This window comes from Oreochromis niloticus, linkage group LG8, assembly GCF_001858045.2.
Source record: "Oreochromis niloticus isolate F11D_XX linkage group LG8, O_niloticus_UMD_NMBU, whole genome shotgun sequence".
Classification (NCBI taxonomy): Eukaryota; Metazoa; Chordata; class Actinopteri; order Cichliformes; family Cichlidae; genus Oreochromis; species Oreochromis niloticus.
Genome location: NC_031973.2, coordinates 26897012 through 26911539, shown reverse-complemented (window position 1 = coordinate 26911539; position 14528 = coordinate 26897012). Strand labels below are relative to the sequence as shown.

Genomic DNA, 14528 nt, shown 5'->3' with positions numbered 1-14528 from the left:
GAAGGTGTCTTTCAATGCTATGAAGCAGGGAGGGAATACATGTGTAAATAAAACAGTGCCAAAGATTCAAATCAGTCACCTCACGAACCCTTAATGTGAGCTGTAACACAATTTCCCCCAGAATCAATTAAGTATGGTTGATGTGCATATCTTATACTGGTCTTCAAAACTGTTATTTAAATAAAACTTTAATACATAAATAAAATTTTTAAAAATCTGAACTTTAATTACATAGTATTAAATTCAAAGATATGACCACAAACGTCCAACTCAAAGCAGGTGGGCCACAAAATCAAATTCAAATTTCAGAGATTAGAGTCTAGACTCAGTTCTGGATCACAGGAGCTCATTGTCAGGAAGATGCGTCTGGAGAGCTCCGGACCAATCCTACGAGTGGTGGAAGTGACACCTTCTCCTCTCCGGATCAGTAGGTCAGAGAGCAAAGAGACCTTCTCTTGTTTGGTCCTGCACAGGTTGTAAGCCTACAAACAGACAAGGAAATATCAAGTATTAACAAATAAACTGACATGTTTGCAGATGTGCCTTGTGATGTGTTGACTCACATCCGAGAAATCTTATAGGCTGCAGTTAACATTGTGATAAATAAAGTAATAAAAAGCCTAAGCTCTTCATGCCATCTTCAATGATGTCCACAGACCAAACACAAAGTGAAGTTTGTATGTAATTGTTTTGCTTGCAAAGTCTATGAAAAGACGAAGCCGACACAAATTTATGCAGGATAGAGCAAATAGAGGTGATCACACATCAACATGATTTGAAAAATAATGCTTTGTATTCTATTTAAGATGCTTGGATGAACTGGATTCTCAGCATAAGTAAGTCAATAAAATCATGGTAAAAAATTAAAAACAACATGCTCATACGCTAAGTTTTCAACCCAGCAGTAGCAGTGACAGCACAACGCGCCAGCTTCCAAAAAAAACAAGAGATGCACAACTGGGAGAAAGTGGTTTGCAACAGAAGATATGTCAACTTTGCCATACATATAATAGGGCCTCTATAATTCAAAATTGGCTTCACAAGCCAGAGACAGAACATAAAAACAAGCAGTAGGACTTCTGAAAGCACATTACTATTAATGATTCCAGTTATTGGTCCCCTACCATTTCATGCTGTGGTAAATATTTGTGGATTTTAAAAAACACCCATTTGGTAAAAAATACACCTAAAGACTGAGACCACACACACACCTCAGAGGAAGTTCATTTGTGTGTGTTTTATTCTTTTAATCACTCATGGTTGAGGATAGGTGAGGGTAGGAACTAAAAACATCACAATACCAGAAATGTAAAGTATACCTTCATACCCAACTCTTAATGCCTTTAATATCAAAAAGTTGGGGTAAAAACTACATTGGGCCATCTTCCCCATGTAGTTTTGCTGTGCCATTTGTAGTTTTCTTATGGCCACCATCTTTTATCAACATGTAAAAACAGTATTGCTGCCAGCATTAATCTCATTAAAATGACGTTGATGCCATAACCGCATTAACGCGGCAAATCTCCGTTAGCGAGTTAGCGCGGATCACCCCGTGCATGGGGCTGCACGGCAACAACATGTTAGCGCCGTTAACAAGATTAACAAGATTAACGCTGACAGCACTAAAAAACAGATGAAGAGACTGCAATTATCATGAGTTCAGGAAGAATTACAACCTTGATACATTTGCTTCCTATAGTACCAAATTTTCAGAATTTTGCTATTGAAATCAAAAGCTTTGCTGTCACGCTCAGCTGTCTCTTCAGCACAACAGACCAGTACAGCACCTGCATAACTGCGCCACTCCATCTGTCAGAGTCCCACTCCACTCGTCTCCCACTTTACTTGCTCCACTTGAGGCAGCAACCCATCCCCAACTTGAACGCCTGGCCTCAGACTTGGAGTTGCTAACTCTGGTCAAGTATCAAGTATGTAGCTTATCAAAAATATACAAGATTGTTACTGTAATGCAGAAAAAGTTGGGGGGTTTTGTATATTTTATATTTTTGTCTACTGAACATATTTCAATCCTTAAGATCAAATTCTAATATTAAATAAAGATAACTCAAATCAATGAATGACAAACGTGAAGATAATCCAGAGAAGTAAAGGACTTCAAACCATCAAAGAAAAGTTAAAAAGAAAATAACCTCAGAGTCTGTAAATAAAATTATCAAATATTACATTACATTGTTTGACTTTCAAGCAGCCAATGTGAACCTGCCTTAACATAAAGACCGTAGCAGAGCTCCGTTATATGGAACTTCAGTGATAAACCTAAATTAATTCTCTGCAACACCACCAAAGGTGTTCTGAGCAACGCAATAAGAGGTTAGCAGTGGATCCTTTAAGTCCTACAAGCTGTGAATCGGGGGTTTTTGTTGCCATAAGAATAGGAAATATTTTTTCGTGTTAGAAGAATCTGATAGAACTGTTCTAATTACAAACAGAAGCAGGAGTAAAACAGAAAGGCAGAATTATATATTCTTTACCATGGCCTTGTCAGTAAGCTGTTGCTATAATCAAGCTTGTACCTTCTTGAGCAGCTGTGGAGAGGGATAAGCTGCCAAGATGGCAGCAGCCATGTCTGGGCTCACTCTGTTGAACTGCTGGATCTGTCTCTTCCACACCTGCAGCAGACCCTTACCACCTCTATCCACCCGCTGGCCCCCTGCCCACTCACTCTCTAGGTAGAAGGAAAAGCCAGTCTTTTCCCTCTCTCTCCTGAAAAAACAGGGAAACATGGGAAATGACTGTTTGATCTGGCAGAGGTGGTGTTAAGCTGAACTGTGATGAGAGAGAAAAAAAAAAAAAAAAAAAAACAGTTGCTCACTTGAAAGGGGCCTCTGCAACTGCTTTGGTTGTCATGGTGATGTGATCCGAGAAGTCCCTCCAGGTACAAAAGAAGCAGACTGAGACACCAGTGTGAAGCTGGAGATGCACCATTGCCTGAAGGGATATCAGAAAACAAACATGAATCACTATAAGCATAAGCAAAATAGTACCATGATTTAATTTGTCCCTTGAAAACACACCAGACTCTTCAGTATAAATCAACATGTTTGCCACTGCAGCCAGAGATCCTTGAAATTGTAGACCGATATAAAAAAAAACTAAATAAACATCTTACAGTGGTGTGAAAAAGTGTTTGCCCCCTTCCTCATTTCAATTTTTTAATGTTTCTCACACTTAATGATTCACATCATTAAAAAAATTTCAACATTAGACAAAAATAGCACACATAAATACAAAATGCAGGTGTTTATTGTTGGGGGGGGGGCAGACCTACACGGCACTGTGTGAAAAAGTGACTGCCCCCTAAACCTAATAACTGGTTGGACCATCCTTAGCAGCAACAACTGCAATCAAGCGTTTGCGATAGCTGTCAGTGAGTCACTCCTGACATTCCTTTGGATGGCGCTCTGCTTGGTGTTGGCTCTCTCTGCGGTAGAGTATCACTTCCTGTTACAACACAGTGGTGTTTTTGTGTAGCTTATCTGTATAGCCAGTTTTATTAAAAACTAGATAACATCCTATTTCACAGTGTCATCCTTACATGCTTTACCCAAAGCACAGGAAGAAGTTTTAAATTTTAAATTATTTAATTTAAAATATTCACTCACTGTGTATTTAGGGATTCACTAGCTTAGCTTAGCTCACAGCAAACCCGCTAGTACCATGGCCTCTACACCTGTTCCTCCTGCACTTTCCTGCTCATTGTGTCAGATGTTTAGTTTACTTCTTGGTCTCCTGTAGCAATAATGATACTTGTAATAAATGTAGCCTGTTTGCAGTCCTGGAGGCCAATATCACTGAATTTGAGACCCAGCTTCACACCCTTGAAAAATGCAGGTTAGGCAAGCCCCTGTAGCCGGTGCAACCAAAGGTAGCGTCTCCCCCAGAAGATTGTCCCGAGCAGCCAGGAAAACAGGATGGCTGGATGACAATGAGGAGGAAGCGTAGTCCTAATTTAAAAGATTAAAGCAGATAACTAGTAAAGCTAGAATATCTTACTGTTCATCACTGATCAAGACTGTTAAAGGAAGTCCTATCTTAGCAGAGGTATCATTAGAGGTAGGGATGGGTATTGATAAGATTTTAACGATTCCGATTCCATTTTCGATTCTGTTTAACGATTCGATTCTTTATCGATTCTCTTATCGATTCTTGTTTTTAAAAAGGAGAACACTAAGGTCGATTAGCTTAGAACTGTTTTATATCTTCTCTTTCAACAAGATAGAAATTTAGGAGTAACATGGCCTTACAAACCCAACAGTGAGATCTTAAGAGATCCACAGCCTACGGCTCTTCAATGGGGTGTCACAGGGTCCCCGGGGAAAATTGTAAACGTAAAATAATAAAATAAATATTCTTCTGTAGCAATAACAAAGTATAACATAAATTATTCTGTAGCAATTACACAAGAATATCCAGTAATGTCCCTGCCTACAATTAAACACATTCACTTACCATCTGCTGTGGCAAATGGCTGCAAGGTTTTGACCACAAACTAGTCACTGCTCGGTGACATTCGGGCCTGAAAAGAGACGCTACCGGTAGACTGCAGCGACAACTGCCAGCGAGCGCCAGCCAGACTCTGTCTGTCTGTCTCATCATGGTCACCTAAATGCACAGTAATGGCAGGTTTTGTAATAAAGCAGATCGCGCTAACATAATATGCACTGTTAGTTGATTATTTACCTGCCGCATTAACGGGAGATGACGTGCAAACGTTACCGCTGCTGCTGCTGCTGGGTTGAGATTCACGAGTCCGGAGCGGTTTTGTGAGCGAATGCTTTTGCATATTCGTAGTGTTTCCTCCCTTAATGAAATATCTACTTTGCAAGTATTGCAAGTTGCCCTGTTGTCATTCGTTCTCGTAAAGTATAAACAAACTTTTAAGCGTTTGAGCCGCTTAGGCGCCGTGTTTCCTGCCAGGTACCCTCCGACGCTCCGCAATGTGGTGACGTCATTCGGGGCGACTGAAATCGATAAGGGAATCGTTTGCAAAAATGGCAAACGATTCCAAGGAATTGAAACAGTGGGAACCGGTTCTCAACAAGAACCGGTTTTCGATACCCATCCCTAATTAGAGGGCAACTTTATTTAACCATGAAGCCAGATAACACACACCAATTAGTTAAACTGCAAGAGTGTCTTAGAGACATAAAGACCTGGATGGCCTCTAATTTCCTGCTTCTAAATTCCGATAACCCTGAGGTTATGGTACTCGGCCCTAAAAGTCATACGGTATCATACCAGATGCTTAATATGGATGTCATTACATTGGCCTCCAGTAACACTGTGAGGGAGCTGGGAGTCATTTTTGACCAGGATATGTCCTTCAATGCACATATTAAACAAATACGTTAGACTGCTTTCTTCCATTTGCACAATATCGCTAAAATTAGAAATATCCTGTCTCAGAGTGATGCTGAAAAACTAGTTCATGCATTTATTACTTCCAGACTGGAATTTCAATGGCTTTATTTCTCATTTGTTTCTGACTTGCCTTGGATTACGGCATGATGTCTGGCTTTTTAGGATCTTTTGGTCTACTCCACTTTGTCATGCAGTTTCCATTTAAGTGATTTCTTAGGGGTAGCAATCACTTTTTCCACACATGGCCATGTACGTTCATTTTTCACACATTATCCCCTATTATATTTAAGGGATATATTGATTCAGTTGCGTGGGGATTGTTTAATTAATACAAAAGCTCATTATTTTTTCTATATAATTATAAATTATCCTGTGTCAACCACCTAACCTACCTCCTCTACGTCAACTCGCGACACCTCAGGCAGTACACCAGCTCCACCATTCTTCTTTCTCCTCTTGGTTTTACTTCCCCCCGTCTCCTCCCCAGCAACAGCCTCTCGAAAATGCTTCTGGTTTTGTGATTTCTGTGATCTTGAGAAAAAACATTTTTGGTCATTTTAGACATTAATGCTCAGGACCTTCATTGATGCATTTACTCTCTTCACTCTTATTCCTCTCAGTATTTCCACCAGAGGTTTTCCAGATTACACAGTGATGCTTGCCATATTTTCAGACAGCCATGTGTTTACGTAAGGTTATGCAGTTTCTGAGTGCCTTGCCTTGTTGTTTTCAACACTTTATGGAGCACTTTATACTACTGTGCAAGTTACACAAAGACACACCTTTGTAGGACCATAAAACCGGTGTAATGGACAGACCATTCTCTGCGTTTCTTGCTGGACATACAGCTGAACTCGTTCTCTCACACGTTTTAGCTCAGTTGTCGCAAAGATAGATACAGAAAATCTTTACCACCTCATACCATATATTGATTGTACATTTAAGTTCCTTATTGTATCATTTTTAGATTTTGATTAATTGGGGGTACTCGTTTATTTGTATTTTGTATTTAATTGGTAGTTGTAACACATTAATTTCCCAATTTTGGTAAATATTTATCATTTCAATTTCAGTATCTTTCAGTTTTTTATTTAGTTCCAGATGTTACTTTAGTGTTTACATACAGCTTTCCTGCTCTAATTGAGCATTCAAAGTGCTTCTTACCACCAGCCACATTCATATTCACACACATACTGACAGACCCACACAGTCACAGTTCGTTGCTCTGGGGTGAGCATGTAGCTCAAGGACACTTGGGCATGTGGAATCAATCTGCTGACCTTCTGCCTCCTGAGCAACAGATACCACCACAAGTGTTGATGTAGTCAAAGTCATAGAGCTTTTAAATGATTCAACTTAAAAAATGAGCCATTTGATAATGTCGTTTTCTTCTGCATTTTACATCAAATAGGTTTCAATAAGAGCTTTCATGACTGGGTGGTGTTGTTTCTGTCAGTGATCATTAAAAAAAGGGGGGTTTTTCAAAGTGAGAAAGAACAATTTAAAAAAGTAATAAAGCCTGAGAGATTATCTATTTGGTGATATATTCAATTCAACAACAGTCGCCTCAAAGCATTTTATATTGTAAGGCAAAGACCCAAATACAAGACAAAAATGCAAAGAAATACAGATAAATCCCAACAATCATATGACCCTCTATGAGCAGGCACTTTGGTGACAGTGGGAAGGAAAAACTCCCTTTTAACAGGAAGAAACCTCCAGCAGAACCAGGCTCAGGGATTGGGGGGCCATCTGTCATGACTGGTTGGGGTGAGAGAAGGAAGACAGGACAAAGATGCACTGAGGAAGACAGCCAGAGATTAATAATAACTAATAATTAAATTCAGAGAGGTGTATAAACAAAGTGAGTGAAAAAGGTGACTCAAGAATAAACACTCAGTACATCATGGAACTCTCCCAGCAGCCTAGGCTTATTGCAGTGTAACTAAGGGAGGATTCAGGGTGACCTGATCCAGCCTTAAATATATGCTTTATCAAAGAGGAAAGTTTGAAGCCTAATATTAAAAGTAGAGAGAAGGTGTCTGTCTCCTGAATCTAAATTGGAAGCTGGTCTCACAGAAGAGGGGCCTAAAAGCTGAAGGCTCTGCCTCCCATTCTACTTTCTTACTTTTTACTTAAATTTTCTGGGAATCATAAGTAAGCCCCCAGTCTAACATGATCTGAAATATGCTCTCTTTCCCAGTCATTTTGGATCAACTGAAAGCTTTTCAGGGAGTTTTTTAGAACATCCTGATAACAACAAATTACAGGAGTCCATCCTAGAAGTAATAAATGCATGAACTAGTTTTTTAGTGTCACTTTGAAATAGGGTGTTTCTAATTTTAGAGATATTGCAAATGGAAGAAAGTCAAACATATTTCTTTAATATGTGCATTGAAGGACATATCCTGGTAAAAAATTCCAAGATTCCTCACAGTGTTACTGGAGGTCAAAGTAATGCCATCCCATAGTAAGCACCTGGTTAGAGACCATATTTTTGAGATTTTTGGGCCGAGTACATTGACCTCAGCTGAATTTAGAAGCAAAACATTTTAGGTCATCAAGGTCCTTATGTCATGAAGACATTCCTGCAGTTTATCTAACTGGTTTGTGTTATCTGGTTTCATAGATAGATAGAGTCAACTGCACAGGAGTGAAAATGTATGCTGTGCTTTCTAATTACACTGCCTAAGGGAAGCATGTGTAATGTAAACAGAACTGGTCCTACCACAGAACCCTGTGGAACTTCATAATTAAATTAATTAAACTCCGAGGGATCCTGAGCTAATAGAGTGGCTAAATACAACAATAGCACAAGCTATAGAGCAACAATAACCAAATTATCCTTTAAAATGTTCTACAGCTCAACCTTCAAATCCTTACCTGAAGTATTTCTCAAGCTCAATAACTGCTAGGCTAAGGGTCTTGCCAAGGTGACGCCTCTGCTGCTCCTGGACCCAGGATGTCAATGTGGGCCCACAGTCTGATCTGCCATGCCTCTCATTCTGGATTACACAAGGAGCTAGATATTAGGAAAAAATTAACTCTATTGATATGCAATTAGAACTCCTTAAAATTAATTATACTATGCAACTAATGACAAGAAAGAATGAAAATTATGTAAATGTTTACCTTTATTTCTTAAATGTAATAACATATTTTCTTGTTCGCCATGTCCAGCATAAGCAATTTTCTGAGTTAGTTTTTCGCCACACTCACAATTACAATATATTCAATACACACAATCATAAATTGTGTGTATTGAAAGCCTCATACCTATTATTTCTCTGTGCCATGAAGCTCCAGTGCTGTACATGTTATTTAAAAAACATAAATAAGACAACACCTTTCATCTCAGTGTCTTTCTGCAACAAAAATCACTCTATACCACCAAAAATATATGAATCCACTACTGAAAACAGTTGGCTACAAATACATAATTTACCCAAGTCTTAGTAAGGTTTGTTAAAAAGTTACTGCTAAAACTACCTGTTTCAGAAATGTAGTAAGTCTTTTTTGGTACTATATTGGTACCCATGGTACCCACAACAAAACCAGCCCCACCCCCCACTCCAGCCCAGCCTCACATCTACTTCACAGCTGATCAGGTGAGAAATCAGCTCAAGAGGACGAAGGCAAGGAAGGCAGCACGTCCGGATGGAATCTGCTCCAGACTGCTCAGGGACTGTGCAGACCAGCTCTGTCAGGTGGCCCTGTACATCTTCAACCTGAGCCTGAGCCTGGAGAGGGTTCCTGAACTGTGGAAGACTTCCTGTGTGGTTCCGGTGGCAAAAATCCCACACCCCAGGGAGCCCAACCACTTCAGGCCTGTTGCCTTGACTTCTCATCTGATGAAGACCATGGAAAGGCTCATCCTGCACCACCTTCGGCCACTGGTGGGCTCAGTGATGGACCCCTTGCAGTTCGCCTACCGTTCTGGAATTGGGGTGGATGACGCTGTCATCTACCTGGTACACCGATCCCTCTCTCACCTAGAGCAGGCGGGGAGCACTGTGAGGATCATGTTTTTTGACTTCTCCAGTGCTTTCAACACCACCCAACCTGCACTACTGAGAGGGAAGCTGGAGGGAGCCGGAGTAGGCAAACAGCTGACTGCATGGACCATTGACTACCTTACCAACAGACCACAGTATGTGAGGCTCCATGACTGTGTGTCCGAGGTGGTAATATGCAGCACGGGAGCACCACAGGGCACGGTTCTCTCACCTTTCCTGTTCAGCCTTTACACTTCAGACTTCTGTTATAATTCGGACGATTGCCATCTACAGAAGTTCTCGGATGATACAGCCATCATTGGATGCGTATCAGACAGGAATGATCAGGAGTACAGGGGGGTCATCAGTGACTTTGTTGGCTGGTGTGAGACCAACGTACTCCAAATCAACGCCGGCAAGACAAAGGAGATGATCATAGACTTCAGGAGGAAGTCACCCCCTACAACACCAGTGAGCATCCAAGGGAAAGACATTGAGATAGTGGACTCTTATAAGTACCTGGGTGTTCACCTCAACAATAAACTGGACTGGACTACAAATACAGACATCCTGTATAAGAAGGGCCAGAGTCGACTCCACCTGCTGAGGAGACTGAGGTCCTTCGGAGTCTGCAGGACTCTGTTAAGGACATTCTATGACACTGTGGTAGCATCTGCCCTTTTCTATGCAGTGGCCTGCTGGGGGAGTGGATGCACGGACAGGGACAGGAGCAAGATTGACAAACTGGTGCGGAGGTCTAGCTCCGTGCTGGGATGTCCCCTGGAGTCTGTGGGGGTGGTTGGCGAGAGGAGGATGTTAGTAAAGCTGACATCCATCATGAACAACCCACATCACCCACTGCATGAGTATGTGAGTGGGCTGAGCAGCTCCTTTAGTCAGAGACTGAAACACCCTCGGTGCAGGAAGGAGCGCTTTCGCAGATCATTCATCCCAACAGCAGTTAGACTCTATAACTCCTCAATCACAATATCATAAGTCACTGGACACTGTGAACATCCACGGTCACCACTTCATGCATAATGGACCTTCCATGTGTATGGACATGTGCAGGTATATATGTATGTATATGTATACATATGTATATTTAGTGTGTACATGTGTGTGTGTACATGTCTATAAATAGGAATAGTAGTGGTACAATAGCTATATCAAGCGATATAGTTTATGTCTTCCATATTTCCAACCATATCCATAATCACATACTGTGTATGCTACCATTGTATATAGTGTATTATACTGTGTGTGCTACCATTGTATATAGTGTATTATCTTACTTTTTTCATTGATTGTACTTATTTGTATTTTCTTTGTATTTCCTTCTGATATCTGTACCTGAGCTGAGGTGACGCAAAAATTTCCCCGTCGTGGGATCAATAAAGTCTTATCTTATCTTATCTTATCTTATTTGTAATTTTTTTAAACATATTTACATTTTCAGGGGAATTCATTAGCTTGGAGTTGACCATTTGTACATGTTTAGCATAATCTAATTTTCTTGGTTGATGTACAAAATGTGGATGTCATCAATGTTTAAGCTCACACTAGCTGTGAGCTAGTGCACTGCAGGTGCCACTGGTTTTCTAAGGGTAGAAATTAGCGATAGCTATAAAGCTACTAATCGGAAGGTTGGTGGTTCAATCCCTTGCTGTTCCAGTCTCCATGCCAAATATCCTTGGGCAAGATAGTAACCCAAAGTTCCAATGCAGGCATTGGAGTATGAATGTGTGTGAATGTTAGAAAGCACTGCGATAGAAAAAGCAGAGAAAAAAGTTAAATAGTGCTTACATGAATGGTTGTAGGTAGGTCAAGGGAAGTATGTCACTCACCTTCTTAAATAAGAAAAGAATAAAATATTTTTCTCAAAACATTTTCACACTCATCCTCGTGTTTTTTATTGTTCTATGGTTAGCACTGTTGTCTCACAGAGAATTTTTATGGTTTGAACCATCTGAACTTTTTTTTTTTTTTTTTTTTTAAATGGACCGACGTAGGTTTTTATCATTTGTTTGGTTTTTTACCCTAATGGCCAAAATACATAAATCCTTTAACATTGCCTAATGTCATTTTCTAGTCGGCGCTTGCCTTTTGCCTTCTTCGTTCTCTTCCTGTTGTTCCTAAACTCTCCTAGTTTCTGATCAGATGCAGTAATGCTTCATCTAGACTTCTTCTAAACAGTAGAAGAAGTCAGAAGTCAGTAGAAGAAGCAGTGGTTCTGCTGTTGATCCTTCAAGCATACCATCAGCACCCACAACAAACCTGAACGTAGTTGTGGATCAAAGTAATGAAGTCCTCCACTGTCATCTGTATCACAACATAGGCCTCTGGTACAGATGCTCCTTCATCTGCCTGAAACATGGCAAAGATAGTAAAAGGTGTTACTGCCAAATAAGCACTCATGAAACCACTTCATTCATTTATGGCAATTACGGCAAATTTGACAAGTTCACATTCTTGCTTCACTTTGAGTAAAGTGAGGTAAAGAGAAAAATATTGTATGTGTCTTATCACCTGCGCACAGGGAGCTCTTCTCATCCAGCTCACACTGCGTGGGAGGGATTGTTTCTTGATGGCGCAGCTACAACCCAGAGCCTGTAACGAGGCCAGCAAAGTGCCGCCTCCTTCCAGCTGTAGGAGAGCTGCACACACAAACACACTCAGCACAATTACAGCCACAATTAGCACATTTAATGACTTCAATAATACTGCAGATGAAAGACTGGCTGCATGTGCAGTTTAAAATAAAATTTGTAATGATCTGCATTTATCTACATTGCCAAGTATAATTTAATGTTTTCTTTTTACCTGGATCCACCACCACCACCATATGCTTGATACATTCCTCTGGCCTCAGGGCCCTAGCAGCCTCTGCCAGAGCTTTCCTCTCCATTTTCTGTCTCTCTCGTTCCTCCCTGAGCACATCCTTGTCTGGCTGCTGTCTCTTCTTAGCCTCCCTCTTACTCAGAGCCACCTCCCTGGAGACCTGGATCTCCTCAACCATTCGCTTGCCAAGTTTCCTCTTGGAAGGAAAAGTGTCTGTGTTCCTTGCTCCGTTCAGAGGAAGCTCCTGTCCACAGCCCATTTTTCTCACCTGATGTGAGCCGAGCGGGCACTCTGACTCTGAAAAGCCATTCTGGCCAGAAAACTGTGAGCTGGGCAGACAGAGCGGCAAACAGTGCTCGGCATCATTCTCATTAGTCACGATGGAGGAGGTGCTAATCACATTGTCTCGCCTTGCCTTGATTCTTTGTGCTAAAGGAACATAAGGTGCATCATCATCATCGGAACTGCTGCTGATTATCGTTACATTAGCCATTCCCATGCACACGCCACCACTCCCCCTCCCTGGGGAGGAGACAGCTGCTGCTGCAGCATCAAAACCATCAAAGTCTGGTTTCTCTGCACGTCTGTGGGAGGCTGGCTGGAGGAAGTCAAACACAGGAAGCTCCTCATCTGGGTCACTGGTGCAGTCACTTTGGCTGCCCATGCTCACATATCCAAGGAGGTTACTGTACATATTGTGTGACACAACAACAACAGCATCATCACTTAACAAGATTTGAAACAAAAGTCTTTATGCTTCTTAAATAATTAACAAATTATTAGGTAAACCTGAAAATCAAAACCTAAAGCAACAGGTTAAGGCGTTTTCGTAAATTCGACTTGAACACAGTCCAACCAGCAAGCCTTATTTCAGTGAAATTCTTATTTGAATAAACGGTGCGCAGTGCTTGTTACCGCCCACCGTAGTGTTTTCTGGTGTTAGAAGATAAGCAAGGCCAATTATAGGAGTCGCTTGGTGTAACGTTATTGACTTCTCTCACTTAATTGAATATCCAACTTCCAGCTACGCTGTGTCTAACCGAACAGGACCTGGCGATAAAGAAATTACTTTTTAAATTGAGTTTGGCACGACATTAATGTTCTTTTAGAAACGATCAGGAAGGACAACCCGAGCACATATTACCCGACTGCAGGCATCAGCTGAAGGTTAGCAAACTAGCTTAACGCGTCACTTACTGCGGTTCGCTTAACTCTTTGAAATTACAAGGCAGTAGTAATTAAGTAGTTAATAAAGAAGCAGCATAGATAAGAAAAAATATTAACTACTTGCTCTAACTTCAAACTACCGCGCGAAATTATTTATTTATTTACCCGAACACAGAGAACTGCGAGACTTGTTTGATTTCCCCGGGTAATGATGCATTCACGGGTTCCCGGAGGACGAGGATTTTCTGAAACTTCCGCGGACACTGAGGCCGGGTCTTGTGGCCACGTTAAGAAAGAAAAAAATACTTTTTCAAATAATGTTTTTCAAATAATGTTTCTAAACTCGAAATATCGACCTTAATCCCAAAATAGAAACTAACTTTTTTTAATGTGGCCCTAACAGTAGTAGAGATAGTAGTAGTGCATTTAGAAGGAGAGGTTTGGAGGCGGAAAGAACGTGACGGCGCGAGATTTAAACTACAAACAAAAGTGATTGATAGTTTTTTTTGGTTTTTGGACTACGTTAGGGCTGTGCGATGCTGAAAATGTCGGTTTCGATCCGATATCAAATAAATACAGGGCCAGTATTGCCGAAACTGATACTTTCAACTTATAAAGGCAGCCTATGTAGGGAAGTGCAGTGTGTATTATGAGATGAATCATCATCGACCACTAAATCACTCTGATTTTTAATTTCTACAATACTTAGTTAACACAACAAAACACAACTTTCATGTATTTCAAAATTTGGGTTCTTTGAGACCTGTAATGTAAATAGGCCTGTTTCTAAAGCACGTTGGGTCAGCTTCTGTTGTTTAAATGTGCTATAGGATATAAATAAAATAGTTGTGACAGTCAACACAAAAAGGTTCAGATATTTTTCATAGTCCATGTTTGAGGTGTATTTTTTTCATTTCCTAAAAAATAATAGATTTAACACTATTCAGTGGGCTATTTGCTGAACTTCGAGGACAGAAACAAAGTATTGATCCTATCGCAATAGTGTTGATCTAATGCCAATACCAGTTTTGGTATCGATAACTGGATCGATACGACCTCCTGATTTGGATCACAGACTTTTGCGCTTGGCATAAGCTGGTGTGTGGCTGGACTAGAATGGCATTTCAGGTAGAGGATGAGGAC

General features: G+C 40.7%; 1 protein-coding gene across 2 annotated transcripts; it reads right to left on the bottom strand.

Annotated features, from left to right (window-relative positions):
- Window positions 1-200: 200 nt before the first annotated feature.
- Window positions 201-13692, bottom strand: eme1 (essential meiotic structure-specific endonuclease 1). 2 transcript variants are annotated; one of them, XM_003438485.5, is made up of 9 exons: window positions 13551-13692; window positions 12201-12904; window positions 11907-12034; window positions 11655-11744; window positions 8266-8387; window positions 5775-5913; window positions 2834-2949; window positions 2535-2724; window positions 201-482 (listed from the first exon to the last, which is right to left on the bottom strand). In XM_003438485.5, exons 2-9 carry the CDS (start codon window positions 12880-12882, stop codon window positions 306-308), a joined length of 1644 nt encoding a protein of 547 aa, XP_003438533.1. In that variant the 5' UTR covers window positions 12883-12904; window positions 13551-13692; the 3' UTR covers window positions 201-305. The 2 variants fall into 2 exon arrangements, with proteins under 2 accessions (XP_003438533.1, XP_019217660.1); XM_019362115.2 differs by lacking the exon at window positions 13551-13692 and adding an exon at window positions 13416-13541.
- Between the last annotated feature and the right edge of the window lie 836 nt (window positions 13693-14528).